The sequence below is a fragment of the Phodopus roborovskii genome, unplaced genomic scaffold (genome assembly GCF_943737965.1).
Source record: "Phodopus roborovskii unplaced genomic scaffold, PHOROB, whole genome shotgun sequence".
NCBI classification, from domain to species: domain Eukaryota; kingdom Metazoa; phylum Chordata; class Mammalia; order Rodentia; family Cricetidae; genus Phodopus; species Phodopus roborovskii.
Window position 1 is genome coordinate 47,209,799 of NW_026126407.1, and position 18,677 is coordinate 47,228,475.

Consider the following 18,677-nt stretch of genomic DNA (forward strand, 5'->3'; position numbering starts at 1 on the left):
AGTCCAGGGAATCTTCATTGGGCCACTCAACTCATAAAGAAGATGGCCAATCAATTTCACAGAAAGTGTGGAGTTTTCCAAGTGGAAAACAAGCACCATATCTGTTCTCGTCCTCAAAACCCTCCATGCATTTTAGTGGTCTCTGGGACTGCTCGCTCCCTTTCCTGTATCTGTTTCTCCAGCCCACAGAACTGACAGAGACAGATAGACAACAATAAAGACAACTAGGGGTGGCCACCACAAGGCTTAACCCAGAGACTCTAGTGACATCTCTCACAGATGCCATTCACCTGGGCTGCACACACTTTCCTAAGTGTCCTATGCAGGAGACGCCATAAGCAAACTCAGCTCCAGACAAGAGTTCCTGGAGTTCCTGTTGAGGGTAGAGGTGTTGGAAGCCTCAAGGCCACCAGGAGCAGAAGCTGGAGAAGTTCTGGGACCCAGCAACATTTCAAAGTGCTCACCTCCTAGGAGCCGTCCTTCCACATGCTGTTGGCCCAGGGCATCTCTGGGAATTTTCTGGGGCCTGAAGAATGTTTTGAGGTAACTCCACCAGATAATTCATGGACACACTTACCACCAAGTAGAAAGTCTTTACTCTCGCTGACCAGCAGTTTCGTGGGGAACTCGCTCACATCATGCAGCCCCAAGCCTTGCCATGCCTGCCTTTTTATGCACAAGCCCCACATCCTACTTGGACACAGGTTAATTAGCAAGATCTGTTAAAATAAGCAGAGCTGTGGAAGTCAAGAGTATAAGGTTGGTACAGTTAGGGACTTTCCCAGAACTCTGGGTGATGATGAATTAGGTCTTTTGTTCTTATTCTTGGCAGGTGTTGGGGTCCATGTGCTGGGGTCTTAGGTCAGAATGGTGCCTCTAACATGTGTCAGTCGTGCTAAGGTCTCGGAGCCTGTTACAACAGGAAGATCCCAGGGGCTTCAACCCACAGACTCCAGGTCCAGGGAGAGAACTTATCTAAAAAAGTAAGTGGTGACTGAATGAGGAAGATTGCGAGGTTGACTTGGGAGCTTTACAGGCATATGTGCCTGCATACATGTGAACACACATACACACACACACACACACACACACACACACACACACACACACACACACAAATCTCTACCCCTTTACAGTTATGGTTATTAGTATATCAAAATGAAATGGTGACAAGAAAAAAAAGAAGCTTATATCTTGGTAACACTTCTGCTGAAAACAACTAATTTTGGTTAAAATAATAAAAAACTGTTTTAAAAAAAATAGAAAGCCTGCTACTGTTTTAGTTTTCTTTCTATCTCCACACAGAGCACTTGTTAGTGTCAGTTTTAGAGGCCCATGCCATATAATCAGTAAACACCATGATCAGCCTTTGGGTTGGGAGTGCCTGGCACCTCATCATCCAAACTACGAGAGAAAGGTAGGAACTGGAATCATGAGATCCCTCTAAGAGAGGGTCCTCAAAGATCTAATGCTCTCTCATTAACTCCCTCTCCCCCAAAGCTCTGTCACACCCCAAACAGCACATCAAAGACCAAACCTTTGCTGGCAGACCTTCCAGTATGTCAGTGTCCAAGGCACTGCATCTGTTCCAATTGATTCGTTTTGTCTTCTTTACATTATTGCCTTCATGAGCAAAACTAGGAAGTAGGTGAATTAAGTAAATTCACCTATAAATTGCCTTCAAGCTTGTTTCTTTAATCTCGTCCTATTCCATTAATTTAAAATGACTTCTTCAGTAGGCATCTAATTGACTCATTCAAATAAAGGCTCCTGGGCATAATTATGTCCTCTTTAGGCACCATAATGACCAATGGGTTTGAATTGCCTTTAATATGCTTATCTGCTCTCTATTTGTCCTCTCTCTGGAAACAACGGCTTGTGTTTTTCATTTTGGTTTGGGTTTCTTGTTGTTGTTGCCTCACTTTCAATGAGTTGTTTGTTTTACTATGACTGGTTTCTAGGAATCCTTTTCTGTAGGTAGGCTGGATGTGAGTCCTTGATCAAATACATGCCTTGCTAACCTTCCAAAGCCCAGAGATTACTTTTTATTCTTTTTATTTTATTTTTATCTCATGTGTATAAGTGTTTGCCCACATGTATTTCTGTGTATCATGTGCATATCTAGTGCCAGCAGAAGCCAAAAGAGGAGATCAGATTCCCTGGAGCTGGGGTTACATGCAGCCACTGACTGCCATGTGAGTGCTGGGAACTGAGCCCAGCAGCTTGTGCTTTTAATCTCTGAGCCATCTCCCCAGCCCCCTTTCTCCTCCTCTTCCTTCCTCTTCCTCTCTATCTTTTTCTCCTTCTTTTTCTTCCTCTTCCTATTCTTTGTTTTTTGAGACAGGGTTTCTATGCACAGCCTGGTTATCCTGGAACTCACTTTACAGGCCAGACTGGCCTCAAACTCTCAGAAATCCTCCTGGCTCTGCCTCCCAAGTGCTGGGATTAAAGATGTTCGCCACCATTGCCTGGCTCTTTTCTTCCTTTTTAATAGTGTCGGTTAGCAAAAAAAAAAAAAAAAATTTTTAAATTAATGAGCTCCAGTTTATCAAACTGTTAAGACTGTGCTTCTGACATCAGATTTGTGAGGGCACTAGGATTCCTCTGGTGTTTTCCCTTGTTATCGTTTGACGTGTTTTACCAACCTGTGACCTACTTTGTTGAAGACATAAGGCACAGGTCAATTTTTAAAGACCTTTTTTTCCTGTTGAATTACACTTGGACTTTAGTGGGTGGTCAGTTGGCTAGTGACATTTTTTTTTGTTTTTTTGTTTTTTAAGAGTATTTACTTATGCTCACATTGTTCTGCCTGCACGTATTCCTGCACTCCAGAAGATGGCGCCAGATCTCATTATAGATGGCTATGAGCCACCATGTGATTGCTGGGAATTGAACTCAGGAGCTCTGGAAGGACAGTGCTTTTAACCTCAGCCATCTCTTCGGCCCTCAGTGATATGTCATTTGACACCAAAATGCTGACTAAAATGCTCCATCTTGATAGCACATCCTAAACTGGGTGGAATGATTCTTTTAAAGGATTGAGTTAGTCATTCTAGTTCCTGGATTTTCCATACATGTTTTAGAGTGATTATAATAGTGAAGATTATAATAAAAAATTCACCTATCAATCCATTCCTAGAGAACTGTCATTATTGCTACAGTGGCGAGTGTTCAATTCACAGATTAGCTGTGCCTTCAAGCATTTGACTCTTTGAGCACTTCCAACAGCATTTTGTAGTTTGCCATCTAGATTCTGTGTGCTAATCCCAGGACTTCCTCGTTTTGGGGAGATATAGTAAATATTTAAAAAAACATTTTGGTTTCTGGTTTGTTATAAGCACATAAAAATATGATTGATTCTTGAACATTCCTGTGTCTCCTTGCTTCTCTTCTAGACCAGATTCTCTAAGAGTTCTTTTTTATTGTGAATGGATTACTCAAATTAATTTTATGTGTGTGTGTATGCACCCATGTGAGTTGATGTGCACCATGGACATACAGGTGATGGTGAAGGAGTGAGGCTCCTCTTGTGAATGCTAGAAACGGAACCCCGGGGTCCTCTGAAAGAGAACTAAGTACTCTTAACTGCTGAGCCATCTATCTCTCCATCCCCTTGATACTAATTTTTCTCTAATTACTTTTTTCAGTTAACTGTATTTCTAGTGTAAAGCCCACTTACTTATTCATGACACATTACTAGTTTTTCCTGTGGCTGAACTGGATTTTCTAATATTTTGTTGAAGATTTTGGCACCTACATTTTGGCATGTATTGGCCAGTGACATTCTTATATTGTCTTTATCTAGTTTGAAATCATTGTGTCACTGGCCTGGTTAGGCAAGTTAAAAATAACGTGTGATTGGGTGTGGTGACTCGCTCTTTTACACGGCACCTTCTAGGTGGTTGTCTGTGTCAAGGTGAAGCTGCGTACGTATGTCCTTCCCAGCCATTGGGAAATGAGGGCATGCCTGGACTGACAGATACTCCTGTGCTAGATTAACTGGTTCAGGGGGATCTTTCCGTTTTCCTCTAACTGGCAGTTCTTCTGCCTTCTGCTAGGGGCTATTTGCCAATGTTCAGAGGCTTTTTATTTTTTGTCAACACAACTTGGAACTTCGAAGATAGTACTGGCACCTAATAGGTAAATACAGGGATACTGTCAACAAATACACAAGGCAGCCTGCCCCCTTCTCCCAAAAGTAACTATCCATCCAATGTATTTGTGGCCTTGAAGTGAATTCTGTATGCATCATTGCTGATGTTCTGTCTGCCACATTCATTTATTCATCCATTCCTTACAGATGTACTGACATCTACCATTGTAACCGAGTCCCATGTGGAACCCCTTTCTCTGACAGTGTGGGGTCGTCTATGTAGAAGCTTTATTTTTCAGTCTTACAGATGTTAAGATTTTGGCACCTTCTTAATGAATCAGTATCAGTTGATCCAAAAGTCTCCTGTTATCTCCAGTCATTTTCTCTCCCTGGGGTCTGCTGTGTCTGGCACTGTTGGATTTATGCATTTGTTCGTTTCCTCATGGCTGCAGCTAAATGCCTGAAGCGACTTCAGGGAGGAGGGCTCATGGATGTGGAGTTGCAGTCCATGCAGGCAGGAAGGCCTGTCTGCTGGATCAGCTGCTGTCACAAAGCAGAAAGCAGAGGGAGGGGTTGGCCCCACACAGCTGGCTTTCTCCTTTTCCACTTTTACTTGTTCTCAGACCCCAGCTCAAGGGAAAGCCACCCACCCCTGGCATTCAGGGAGGCTCCTCCTCACAATTAATCCTCTCTGGAGGAGCCCTCAAGGACACACCCAGAGTTGTGCCTCATGCTGCCCTGGGTGCTTCTTCTTAATCCAACCAGGTTGGTGGTGGAAGCAAGCAGTCGTAAGGTACCATCACAGTCACAGTGTGTCTGTCTTTCTAAACACCCCCCTCATTTCCGTTTCTCTTTTCTGTTGTCAAATGATCCTTTATTGAACGGTTTTCTTTTGTAGTTCTTAAACAGCTGGGCATACAGAGATGCCATTGTGCTGTCTTCTAGAATGCATAGCTGCACTGTGCATCACTATTGCAGGCTGCAGAGGAAACCCCAGTGCCTCTTACAGAAATGCAGAGGGTTCTTCTGCGGCTGAGACCAACCGTGTCTGTCAGGAAACCTCGGGATCATCACAAAAAGTGCTTTGCCATACGCTGTTATTTTCTATTTCTTTTATTTTAGTTAGTTCCCTGAAGGGGATAGATGACAGAGGTGGGAATGTACTCTGTAATCTGGGTCTGTGTGTTCTGATTGGTTACTGGAGTCTATGGTCCTTTCTAATGAATTGTTTTCTTAGCATTGCCTGGACAATCTAGTTGGGTTTTGTTTTGGTTATCTGGAAAGACCCAGGAGGTTGATATGAGAGGTCAGACAGACGGAGCACTGACTTTGCTACCTTTGTCTTAGGCTCATGACTTTGATCTTGCGGTCAAGCCTAAATGACCTGGAAGAGGTGGCTGATGCTCACTGACACTGTATAGGTACTGACCTAGTTACACTGTTGTTTGAACTGTTTCTTTTCGCTAGGGTACAGTACATATCTATTTCCCTTCTGTGCTGAAAAATCTATTTTTAATTGGTTTATACCTCTTACATTTAAGTATTGATATGTTTAGATATAAGTGTACAATTTCATTTCTTTACTCTTGTTATCTCAACTTTTGTTTCTATTTTTCTGCCTCTTTTTGGTTATTTGAACTTCAATTTGTCTATTACATTTTTATCATTTTACACACACACACACACACACACACACACACACACACATTCTTTGTATCTTTCTTGGCTGTCCCAACATTGCAATAGACATACCGAACTTTTCACAGATGACTTGGACTCAAAGCTTTACCACACTAAGTGGTCCAAAGAACCACTGACATCATCTTGATTCCTTTCATCACACTCTGTACTACAGTTGTATTATGTGTCACATACACTGAAAACCTGATCAAAAGGTGTGATAGTATTTGTTTTCAACCCTCAACATTTTTTTAATGCCAGAATGATTCTATTTTATTTGGAACCCCTCAACTTCATTCTACAACAAGGTAAGAATCCTACATGCCACTCCAACCACGATTCTTATCTTAGTTAGGGGTTCTATTGCTGTGAGGGGTCACTTTGACCATAGCAACTCTTACAAGGAAAATATTTAATTGGGGTGGCTTGCTTACAGTTCAGAGGTTCAATCCATTATCATCATGGTGGGATGTGGCAGTATGCAGGCAGATAAGGGGCTGGAGAAGGAGCTGAGAGTCTTATATCTTGTAGGCAACAGGAAGTGGTCTGAGACACTAGGGGGTATCTTGAGCATAAGAGACCTCAAATCTTACCTCCACAGTGACACACTTCCTCCAACAAGACCATGCCTACTCCAACAAGGTCACACCTTCTAATAGTGTCACTCCTTTGGAGGCCATTTTCTTTCAAACTACCACAGTGGCTCCTCTTTGCAGCTTATCTTTTAGCCTCACGTGTACCCAAGCCTAGTTTTCTCCTTGCCTCCAGACAAGCCCTTTTCTGGACCTTATTAAACTCTAAGTATTTCTAGCTTGAAAAGTGTGTGTGTGTGTGTGTGTGTGTGTGTGTGTGTGTGTGTGTGTGTGTTTCTTTGTCAATCAGTCATGAACTATCATAGGGAATTTCTTTCTTTGTATTTTGGAATAGCAGCAATATGATTGGATAAAAATGCTCTCAGTTAAACATGTGGCTGTTGACTATATTGTGCTGGCCTTGTGCAAAGCTTGAACCTGGCAGTCATTGAGATCCTTGGAAAGGAGGGGACCAATATTCTTTAGAATACTTCCCTCTCACATACCACATCATCTCTTAATGTGTGCAGCACTGATGTGTGACAGCCTTCTCGGCCTCATAAATCTCTTTACACACATGTTTTATCTCTAAACAGTACAGATGACACACACTTTTCTGAGCCCTTTAAGTAACTAGGGTGACACAGAACAAGATATCTGAAAATCAAAGCAGGGAGGGTGCTTGATACCAGGAAGGTTGGGTCATGGAACACAGGAATGGCACTGCAGCTGGTGATGAACAGCCAACAGGGATTTGAACCATAACTGGGAGATGTCACTGGCAGTGGACTTGAACCATCCCTGTGGTTGGACTAGGCGTTCAGGACACCTTTCACAAGTCAAAGGTATTTCTGTGGGTATAGTCTCTTCCCATATTCATTGCCATTCTGCAATGGAAGTGTTATCCACAGCCAGAGCCGAAGTAAGAAGGGGGGCTTAGCTCACAGCTGCACAGTATGCAAGACCCACAGAGCCAGTGTTGGTAGTGCTGATACGGCTACTTCCCACTCTGGATGTCAGACTGGGCGTCACCTAATATCTTGTCCTAGATAGGGACTTTGGGGACAGAGGGTAGGTAGTTCTGGTCTTTTCTGAGTCTGTGGCCTTAGCTGACCTGGACAAGCCTGGGGCAATTGTGAGCCAAACAGCTCAAGTCTGTGCAATGCTCCTTACTATGTATGTTTGTGCTGGTGTGTCCACACTGTGTGCAGTCCCCATTTCCAAGTCTCTGTTAGAAACCACAGTTTGCAAGTGAGGGCAAAAGCCTGAAAGAGACTGGAAAGGGAAACGAGAAATAATTGCCAGTTTACTTTGTCTTCTAACTCCAAAGCAGGTGTTTTGAACCATTCTGTTTTATAATATTGAATGTTGTTAGGGAAGCTTTAGTAAGAGGTGAGCCCTTCCCCTAAAAAAAAAAAAAAAAGAAAAAAGAAAAAATAGTGCCTGCTTCTCCAGCAAACCCCCTCCCCGCAAAGATTCAAGAATCACATTTTACATAATTGTATAATTTTTAAGAGCCAGATTATTGTTTTTGGCATAACCAAAATCCCTTCCACTTTTTTGAAACCGTTTGTCCTATGCAGGGGTTGTGGCCATGCATGAGAAACAGCAGGTGGTGCCAGATGACAGGTGGTGTGGGAGCCGTCCCCGGTGGGAGGCGCGAGCAGGCAAGCAGGCTGGCAGCTGCCGAGATCTTCTCTGAGTGCTGGCGCCTCGCTCTCAGAAGCTCCGGATCCAGGCACGCAAGGACTGCTTTCTCAGCGCCACGAGCTCGGGCTGTGGAGGGAGGGCTCCTGCTTGTCCTCCTCCTCTACATATTGGCTTGACTCTGCTCTGACCCCCACCAGTGCTGCGCAGTAAGTAGGCATTTGTTTTTGTTGTAACCACTCCCCAGCCTCCTCCCAGCCCTTACTACCCTGTCATCCCCACAACAACCCCGTTCTGTCTAATATGTCCCACCTGCAGGATTGACAGGAGAAATTCAGCCGTGCTGGGCTTTTGAGGGTGGGGTGAAAGCAATGCTTGACTGCAAAGGGAGCTGGAGAGAAATAAATGTGATTTGTTTATTTAGTTGGCAATCTTGCAATATGGGGGCTGTTAACTTTCCATGAAAAAAAAAAGCCCTTGGCTATTGAGGAAATGGGGGTATTTCATGGCTGAATAATGAGATGAGGTTCAACACAGCCCCTTTCTGATTTAGAAACTCAGATCTCATGTATAATCTACATATTATGTTAAAAAGTGGTGTGATGAGAGATATTGAATATATTTCATTGTGTTTTAGAGATCTTGAAGAAAAGGTAAAATAGCAATGTGGGTGGTGAGGTGACATGTGCCCTTCTGCAGGGGACCCACAATAATGGAGTTTCCTTTTGTGCGGAAAACAAGCTTGCCAGTGAGGCTCTAAGGATGTGTTAGCCATGGTGTCTTCGTATTGTTTAAGCTTGTATTTTATTTTTAGTGAAGGTCTGAGATTTCTCCCCTCTTTTCACTGCTCCCTAATTTGAGGGTCGGTGAATTCGGTGGGCACACTCTGCTGGTTAATGAAGTTTCCTTGGACAATGGGAACCATGTCAGGAAACGGAGTGGGAGATTGATGGCCAGCACCAGATTGGACGCTGCTGAGGGGAGCTGTAGTCGTCAGCCCCTCAAGTTCCTGCTGTAACCAGAATTCTGCTGCTTGCCTTAGGTCTGGGAAAAAAGCAGAAGTATGGTGAAGCTGAACAGCAACCCTGGAGAGAAGGGAGCCAAGCCGCCTTCAGTGGAGGATGGCTTCCAGACTGTTCCTCTCATCACGCCCTTGGAGGTTAATCATTTGCAGCTGTCTGCTCCGGAGAAGGTAATAGGTGATCTTCCTTCCCTTGTCCCCCAGGTTACCCCAACCCAAGCAGCAAAAGATTCACCCCCTCAAACCCTCTGGTTCTCCCAGTCACCAAATAGGCTCCCTTCTTTGGAAAATATTCTATCCAGAGAATGAGATAGCTCCTGTGTTATTGCAGATTTACGGTGCTTGTTCATATCTACATATACAGGCAAGCAAATTAATGCTTTCTTGTTAAGATTTTAGCATGGCAGATGAATACACATAAGCCTCTACATGGTGATGAAGAAAAAAAATAACAACAACAAAAAAAAACCCCTGTCTTAATTTTCCTAGGTGTTTCGAAAATTGATTGGAAAAGATAGGAAGGCAGGTACTTGGATTCAGTCCCATAGCTTTCAGTTTGCACCTGCTAAGGTCGCCACTGTTCTAGCAGTTGGCTATTAAAAAAAAAAAAAAACCCCGAACTTGCAAAACCCTTCAGGGTGCATTGTGGTAAATACTGGACCTGAGAATCACAAAGGGTGGGGAGGGGTGGGGAGGGAGTGGGAGGGCAGGATAGATGAGCTGCAGTGCAGAATATCCAAATCAGAGTTTTGAAGGTGAGTAAAGCTTTGCAGTGTTGGGGAGGGAAAAGGTATTTAAGGCAATGATGAAAGTGAACTGCAGAGTGTGGGAAGCTCCCGGGGACACTGGCTGCATGAGGATGTCTGGGGAGATGAGGCTGGGAAGCAGCCGAGGCTGAAGGCACCTCTCCTGATGGAAGAATGGAGGTGGCAGAGGGGTGTCATCCCACAGGCATAGGTGGGAAGGTCTGTGTAAGGTCTAACCAAGAGAGTGGAGGGTTATGGGGGTAAGAGGTTTGCAGATCAATGTTCCTACCACCAGGCTGGAGATGGAACAATGGATCATTCCATCTGTTCGATTTTTTTCCATTGGCATCTCCAGGAGGGCATTGTGTGCGTCTTAACCACTTGGCTCCATCCAATCAATGAAAAGGAACTAAATCGAGATAAAGAGCTGGCTGATTGGCTGGGGCTGAGTCATTTGTTTTGAAAGCACAGAGGTTTTTTGATAGAAGAATGTGCCAGGGTGGGTGGTTGAAATAAAGCTATCCCGAGAAACGAACAAAGCCTTTTAAAGAGAGCTTTGAACAGGCAGTGGCTGCCAAGGAAGTGTGAAGAGATGGCACCGAGAACTCGCCTCAGGCACATCAGGCACACTCAGTTTTTTATTTCCTATAAGAAACACCAGACAATTTAGAAAGTCCTGTTATTGAGGTCACCCCCTCTGGGATGAGACCCAGCCATCAACATAAATGCAGTCTCCCCAATGAACCTCATGTGCAGCCAAAGTTGAGCAACTCTGGTTCAGATCTGGAGTATACCTGGGAGTCCGGGATTAGGAACTCAAATTACAAGTCAAAACTGGGGGCGATCCAAATGCATGGAAAGACTAGGTGGGAATATTTGGACCTGAATCCAAGCACCACTGGAGGTTTTGAAGGGGAAAACACGTGTCTTGAGGTCCTGCAATTTAGTAGCCACATGCAAGTGTCTGAGAGTTGTGAAATGAAAAAGGGTAGTGGGGAGGCCACCTCCCCTAACCTCCCACAGTTACAGGACATCCAGAGAATAATGTGCCCCCTCGCCCTTTACTCCCCTAACTCCCTCTGAGAGTTCTTTTCTCACACTGAGCAACCATCCTGAACATTCCAGGAAGTCATCCCAAGGTGTGCCGAAAGATGCAGCAAGTCCCTGCAAAGGCATACTGTATACTCCCTCTGGTGCTCCTAACTGACTGTCTACTAAGTGGGTGTTAGTTTCCTCTTCTGTGGAGCAAGGAAGCTCCTAACCTCAGGATGTCAGAACAAAATCAGATATGGCCACAGATGCCAAGTGGCACAAAGCCAAGAATAAAAGAAGAGTAATTAGCATGTTGGAGTGGTTTATAAAATGCCAAGTACTGTCCCAAGCAGACACATGCATGCTCTTGCTCACACATGCACACACACACACTTTTACTTCAGTCTCTCATTAGTAAATAGAACCTGGTCAGGGAATAGCTATCATGATCCAGTGTATAAAGGAACTCAAACATAGACTGGCGATGTAACTTCTCGAAGTAAAGCAGTGAAGCATCTGGATGTATAACCTGGGCACTGGTGTTCCAGAACCTTCTACTTTAGGAAAAGGAGTGAACTTTGTCTGAGACCACAGATTTGGTCTCTGTTTCTAACTCAGTTAGAAGCCCACAGTTCGGATCAGCTGTGTCTTAGGACTACATCTTCTCTGAGTGGGGAATTGTCTTAGTGCTGTTTATTTCAGGGCAGGAGGTTAGACCTAGTGCATCGTACATGCTAGGCAAGTGCTCTGTCATTGAGCTGTATCTCCAGTGCAGATTTATGGTCTTTACAAAAGCAAATGCAGTTTCCCCCCCTACAGAAGAACAAATGTGTTAAGGAGTATTCCAATCCAGAGGCCAGTTTCTCTAAATGATGGCTACCATCACGGGCTGGAAGAAACATTTTCAGATGGATGCAAATCTTTATTTCCCCTTTTACTAGCATCCTCCTAGCTAAGAGTCCGAGAGGTTCCTTCCTTTTCTTTGTTCATTTTTGTTTTCATTTTGCTTTTTGAGACAGAGTTTCTCTACATAGCCTTGGCTGTTCTGGAACTTACTGTGTAGATTAGGTTGACCTCAAACTCATAGAGATCTGTAGACAAAAGTTTCTGTTCCACCCTGTTCTGTAGCCACTCAGTCCCAAAGAAACACACAGAGGCTTCTGTTAATAAACTGTTTGGCCGATGGCTCAGGCTTCTTATTGGCTAGGTCTCTCTTAGTTACTAACCCATTTCTATTAATCTGTGTCTTGGCTTACTGGTGATGGACAGGTCGGTCTCTTGTTCCCTCAGCAGCTACATGGCATCTCTCTGGAGACTCGCTCCCTCTTCCTTGCTCTTCCCAGAATTCTCTCAGTCTGGTAGCCCTGCCTATAGTTATTGCCTGGCCACACCCTTCCTGTCCATCGGCCAAAACAGCTTTATTCATCAACCAATAAGAAACATGTATTCACAGCATACAAAAGGACTTCCTTCCCCCATCATCTCTTTTCTGTCTAAATAAAAAAGGAAGGTTTTAACTTTAACATAGTAAAATTATATACAATAAAACAGCCATCAAGCAAGAGCTAAAGTTAGCAATATTTAATTCACAACATTTGGCAAAATTTAAAGAAAATATTCTATCATCTATTCTATCTTTATGAGTCTAAGGTTTTATACGTAACTTATCTTTTATCACAACTGAGGAAAATCATAACCATAAATATCTGTCTTCAACTCCATCAAAGACCCCAGAAGGATAAAATATAAACTATAGAATTGACAGAGACATCTCACTGCCTGGACAGTCACCCGAAGTTTCTCTGTAACATTGGGGCATCGATCTTCAGCCCATAGGACATATCTCTCCTGAGGACCCAGTTCCAGCACATGGTCCTTGGGGGACACTCAGGCTATATCCAACCCTGTCTGAAGGCATACCCTGGGCCACAGGGGGTATTCCTCTCTGTTATTTAGTTCATCTTCCAGAAGTCCTGTGGGGTAGACTTTAGTGTGCACATTTCACCAATGAAGAAACCAAGGTTTAAGTTAGGAAAGTGACATATCTAAATATCACAGACAAGGAGTGGAGTGCCAGGTTTGATGCCCTCCAAAAGAATTATCCTTCCCCAAATGCCAACAAAGTACACACAGAAACCAAGGCTCGGTGGCATATCTAAATATCACAGACAAGGAGAAGATTGCAGGGCTGGAAGCCTAGGGTCCCCGAACCCCAACTTTCTCCTGCAATTTTCCATGCTCTCCAAGATGCTGGCTCTACTCCCCCCCCAACATATCCTTCCTAGCTGTTGACAGTGTTCATCTTCCTAAGCCAAGTTCCAACAGAAGATCCCTGGGACACCATCCTTGACCACCATCAAATTTAGCTGTGGTTCTAACACTCATACGAAAAGGCATTCATTCCTCCTTCCATTCACCTACCCAGAAAATCTCGTTCTCAGCCAAGTCTACACAGCCATAAAAAGACAGGGAGCAGTTTGGTGGGAGACACTAAGAAATGGGGAGGCAGGAGATGAGAATGAGGTGAGCATCAGGTAGGCCCCAGAATAAGGAGGTTTAATTTGGGAAGACAGTGGGATCTGGAGTCCTGTTCTATGAAGTTTATGCTGGAGCTGTGGGCCACCTATGGACAATGGACAGAGTTAGCCCCTTGATGGTCCCTAAGAAAGTTTCTCTTCCATTGGTTCTTCAAGGGAACATTGGAAGAGTTGGCCCCAGTAGAAGTGGCCAGGATCCCCGAAGGGGCAGAGAAAGAGAGAAAAAGAACAAGCAGGAGCCTGACTAGAAGTCACAGCTGTGGCCTGAAGCAATGGGACCATTGGAACTGGCGCCATGGGGATAGCAGCTGGGTGGATTATCACTGAGACCCGTGCCAAGGTGGCTTGAAGAGAATTTACTCTGGCTCCTTTGCATTTGGTCACTTAGCCTGAGGTCCCTGGCTCTGCATGAACAGCTTTAGTCCTGCCACACAGCAGGGAGAAGGGAATTTCTTAATAAGGCTCCCTCTTCTGTGTTTAAAACTATCTTTCATTTCTTCACCAGATGTGTGGGGAAATAGACTCAAAACCAAGCAGGCAGCGTCCTCCGGGCTATGGGAAGAGGCTGCTGATAAGCTAAGGTGGTGGTTTGAATGAGCATGACCCCCATGGCTCATATATTTTAATTCTTCGCCCCCAGTTGGTGGAAGAATTAGAAGGTGTGGCCTTGTTGGAGGAGGTGTGTCACTAGGGCAAGAGCTTGTAGGTTTCAAAACCCCAGGCCATTCTCGGTGCTCTCTCCTCCCTTCCCTCCCTCCCACTCTCCCTCCCTCCCTCCCTCTCCCTCCCTCTCTCCTCCCCTCCCTCCCTCCCTCTTCCTCTCTCTCTCCCTCTCTCTCTCCTTCCCTCCCTCTCTCCCTCTCTCTCTCCTTCCCTCCCTCCCTCTCTCCCTCTCCCTCTCTCCTTCCTTCTCTTCCTCTCCCTCCCTCTCTACTTTCCTCCCTCTCTACTTTCCTCCCTCCCTCCCTCTCTCTCTCCCTCCCTGTCCTTCCCTCCCTCTCTCCCTCCCTCCCTCTCTCCCTTCCTCCACCTCTGTTCCTCCCTCTCTCTCTCTCTCTGCCCCCTACTTGTGCATGAGGTGTGAGCTCTCAGCCACTGCTGGAGCACCATGCCTGCCTACGTGCTGCCGTGCTCCCCAACATAATAGTCATGGACTCACCCTCGGAAACTCTAGACCCCAATAAACTCTCTCCTCTATAAGTTTCCTCACTCATGGTGTATCTTCACAGCAATAGAAAGGTAGCAGACAATTGGGGCACTCAGTTTTCCTCTGGGGCCCTCTCACCATAAGCAGGTGCCAGGTAAACTCTGTGAGGTTTCTACCCATGATTGCCACATGGCAAATGCAGAAATGGGTTCAGAGAATAGACCTACTGTCTCAGAACTCGCTCAAAGAAAGCTGCAGCTGAACTCCGCACACTAGTTATCCTGCAGATGCCAGCAGGTGCATGGCAGGGCCATGGAAAACAGGCCACAGACAGACACACCCGCTTCAGCAAAGCCCCAGGTCAGTCATGTGCTTGCTGAGCCAGCTGCCGGGCTCCAGCCATACTCTTTCCTTCCTGAGTCTCGGGGATGGTAGCTCACATGCATTGAGGAAGAGAGGAATGGAAAGATGCCACACTTGTAAAAAGAAGCTTGTAAAAGAATGAAAATGACGTAGGACACGTGTACTTTACAATCCTAGAGAGTGGGCTCAGATGGTTGCCAAGCTCTTTGCCCGCTGTGAGGCTTCATGTAGGTTGTTCAGCTACTCAGGGCTTCATTGTTGTTGGAGCTATAAGGTGGGCACAATATCCACCTAACTAACAGCTCACTATCGGAGAAAAAAATGTGAGCAGTACCTAGGAGCCTCGATCAGGCATGACACAGAGAGGGCTCATTGACCGCGTTTCCTTCCATTCCCTGGACACTCGTGATCTGTCACTTAATGTGATGTGTTGTGGAGAGACTGTAAAAGAGAATGGTGAGTTTCAAGGATGAGGGCTGGGAGCCATGAGACTCACTCACACAAGGCAGACCTGGAAAGCCCTGGTGGGCTGTCTGTCCAGAGGCTGCACACTTTGCCCCCCAGCCTTCCTGCCTTCCTTTTCTCCTTCAGAAATGTCAGCCTCTCCCCAGGGAGCTGTTCCACCTGCCCCTCAGGACAGCCCCCTCAGCCCCCTGCTCTACAGAGAGGCTCTGCAGAGGCTTCTGAGTCCCCTACACTGGGTGAGGTTCAGGTAGTGCCTGCACAGAGCCAAAAAAAAAATGTTTGTTTTACTCCATAAACATAAAGATCCTCTGTAGTTTAAAAACAGAGCAACTTCAAACTATATATATATATATATATATATATATATATATATATATATATCAGTGATGCTCATGTTGGTAAGTTTTGGAAAAACAATCTCAATACATGGTTTTTTTTGAATGCTAAACTGAGTAATTTAATTTTTTCCATTCTTACTTTTTAAGTTAGCAGATAGAGGGATGGGCCTCACTGCGACACTTGCAAACGTACATGTCTTCATATTTTGTTTTTATTCGTTCCCTACTGTCCTCCCCAAGCCTGCCCTCTGCTGTGCTAACTCCTTTCCTCCCTCTATGATCTCCTCTTCTGCTTTTTTTTCCTTTTGTGTATATGCATGTGTTGCCTGCATGTATTTCTGTGCACCTTGGAGTGCCTGGTGCCTATGGAGCCCAGAAGAGGGTGTCAAGTCCCCTAGGAATGGAGTTACAGACAGCTGGGAGCCACCATGAGGGTGCTAGGATGTCAAACCCCAGTCCTCTGTTTGTTTGTTTTGTTTTTCAAGACAGGGTTCCTCTGGATAACAGCTCTGGCTGTCCTGGAACTCACTCTGTAGACCAGGCTGGCCTGCAAGTCAGAGATCTGCCTACCTCTGCCTTCCTAGTGCTGGGATTAACACACCACCTGGGTAAACCCAATCCTCTAGATGAGCAGCTCTTAACTGCTGAGCCACCTCTCAGTCCCAACCCCCTTTATGTTCTGTAGCTTTCACCCCTCTCCTGTTAGAGTCTTTCCTCCTGCTCTTAACACATTCCTCTTGGCTGCAGACTTAGTGCAACCTTCCAGTGGGCATACGACATTGACATTGTTTATAAAATTAAACGGACTATATCACCTGACTTTTGTGCTTCTTATTGGTAGGAATGTGTCCTATGAGCATATTTTTTTTCCAGTTTTACAATGCCCTAAAGATACTACTAAAAAATGGGAGTGATTTGAACTATTGAGGAAAAGGGGCTGATTAAATGGATGCTGATGTAAGCTGGGAAACACTGAGCAGCTAACACAAAGATGAGGCAGAGACACTCGGGGGAAAGCGGCGATTGTGGCTAGCTCCATCAGAGCATATTATAATGTGGCCTCACATATAAAAACAATGTGTGCGTTTAATCCCAGCACTGGAGAGGCAGAGGCAGGCAGATCTCTGTGAGTTCAAGGCCAGCCTGGTCTACAGAGAGAGTTCCAGGACAATCTCCAAAGCAATACAGAGAAACCCTGTCTCAAAAAAAAAAAAAAAAAAAAAAACATAAATTCCAGTTTTTTTAATGTTTTTTCTGGCACTTGGAAACTGAACATATTCCTGCAGATAGATATATATAATATTTAAATATGTGGGGGGGAGCACACTTAAGTGCCATGCTCTCCAAGGCCAGAAGAAGACACTGGCTCCCTGGAGCTGGAGTCACAGACATCATGAGTCATCTGATGTGGGTGCTGGGAACCAAACTCTGGCCCTCTGCCTGAGCAGCAGATGCTCTTAAACAATGAGCCATCTTTCTGCCCCCGAAATGTGATGTTTTGACACATATATACACTATACCACAAAATATACACAATGGGATGTTATTTGTCCACAAGAGATCAAAATCTTGTTGTCTTGACAACCCTGGTCCTGGAGGACAGGTGGTGTGTGCGCCCTTTGATTGCTAGATGCTTGAGAAATGAGATAGGGTTGTTGGGAGCTGTTTAAGGACTTAAGTCTGTGATTTTCAGTCCTGCAACTTTTGTTTTAAAAGTCACCCCCATTTCACCAAAGGCGAAGCAGTGTGGGAGAGCAGATGTGATGTGCTCTCCCCTCCGGTGAATTCCTGTAGAGAGTTGCTGAACTGGAAGCGGAGGCAAGGCTTGAGGCAGCATTGGCCACACTTGCCTTGTATTTTGTCTCTAAGAAAGCAAAGGCCTGGCAAAGAAAAGAGCCCTGGAAAGAACCCAGACCTGCGTGGCAGCTTCATATTATTAGCATTCTGTTTTTGACTCGTCTTTCTGTGTGATGTGAGCCAAATGGCTCCCTTCTCTCAACTCCAATCTCCCAGTGTGACATTGATGGGGCCCTGTAGACTGCCGCTAGCTCTCGGCACTGTCGTCTGGCTTGTGCTCTCCACCCTACCTCAGCTTTCAGGATCCCGGGGAAAATCTAATCCAAGGAGAACATGTGAGGTGAGGAGCAGAGAAGGCAGACGGGGGAAGATCTGAGTGAGGACTCAGCCCCCATCTGGTCCTCCTCTGGCCTCTGTTCCTTTGTCCTTGCTTCTTGCAGCAGGCAGTGCCCTCAGGACCAGAATATGGGAGGTGGTGCCTGACTTATTCAGCACTGCCTCCTAGCAACTATGTGAGGGCTGTGGTCTCAGTCCTTACCGGGACTCAGTTTCTTCTGTCAAGAGTGGGTGCTCACTCACACCAGAGTTCACGTGACAGCAGAAGTTCAGGACCGCAGGCTTTTGGTGCAGTGCCAAGCATCTAGTACTACCTCAAAAAGTGGTGTTCACTGGCAGGGGTGGACACACTTTTAGCTCCAGCATCACAAGGCAGAGGCAGCTGGATCTCTGTGCTTTTAAGGCCAGCCTGGTCTACAGAGCGAGTTCCAGGACAGCCAGGGCTACAGAGAAACCCTGCCTTGAAAAAACAAACAAACAAAAAGTGATGATTGACGGGAAGAGCTTGATGCTGCTGTCTGCTAAGGCTCAACCAGTTCCCACTCATGGATTTGAACATAGTGACTAAGGTCACTGAAGCTAAAATTCTGCAACTGGAAAATAGGAAGGCTGGTGATTTCTTTAAGATTAAGGGAGACTCAGGGACTGGAAGAGAAGAAGAAAATTAAAGCAGCAGCCAGGCGGTGGTGGCAGAAGCCTTTAATCCCAGCCTGTGTTCGTGCCTGAGAGGGAGAGTGTGGATTAAGAAATGGCAGGTCAAAAAATTATAGGTACCAAAGAAAAGACAGAAACACGGGATAAAATCGGGAAGGCACTCCAGGGAATACCGAGGGGAAAAAACCCCAAGTTTATTACACACCCCAATCAAAATTAGGGGAAGCAAAAAGACTTCCTTGCCAAGAT

General features: G+C 45.3%; 1 protein-coding gene across 1 annotated transcript in view; it reads left to right on the forward strand.

The window, feature by feature from the left end:
• The first annotated feature begins 8,009 nt into the window (after positions 1 to 8,009).
• Positions 8,010 to 18,677, forward strand: part of Nsg2 (neuronal vesicle trafficking associated 2) — a 56,584-nt gene continuing 45,916 nt past the window's right edge. The window contains exons 1-2 of the mRNA XM_051181021.1: positions 8,010 to 8,201; positions 9,035 to 9,184. Of these exons, the coding sequence (XP_051036978.1) occupies positions 9,056 to 9,184 (129 nt within the window). The 5' untranslated portion in view covers positions 8,010 to 8,201; positions 9,035 to 9,055. The remainder of the gene's footprint in view (positions 8,202 to 9,034; positions 9,185 to 18,677) is intronic.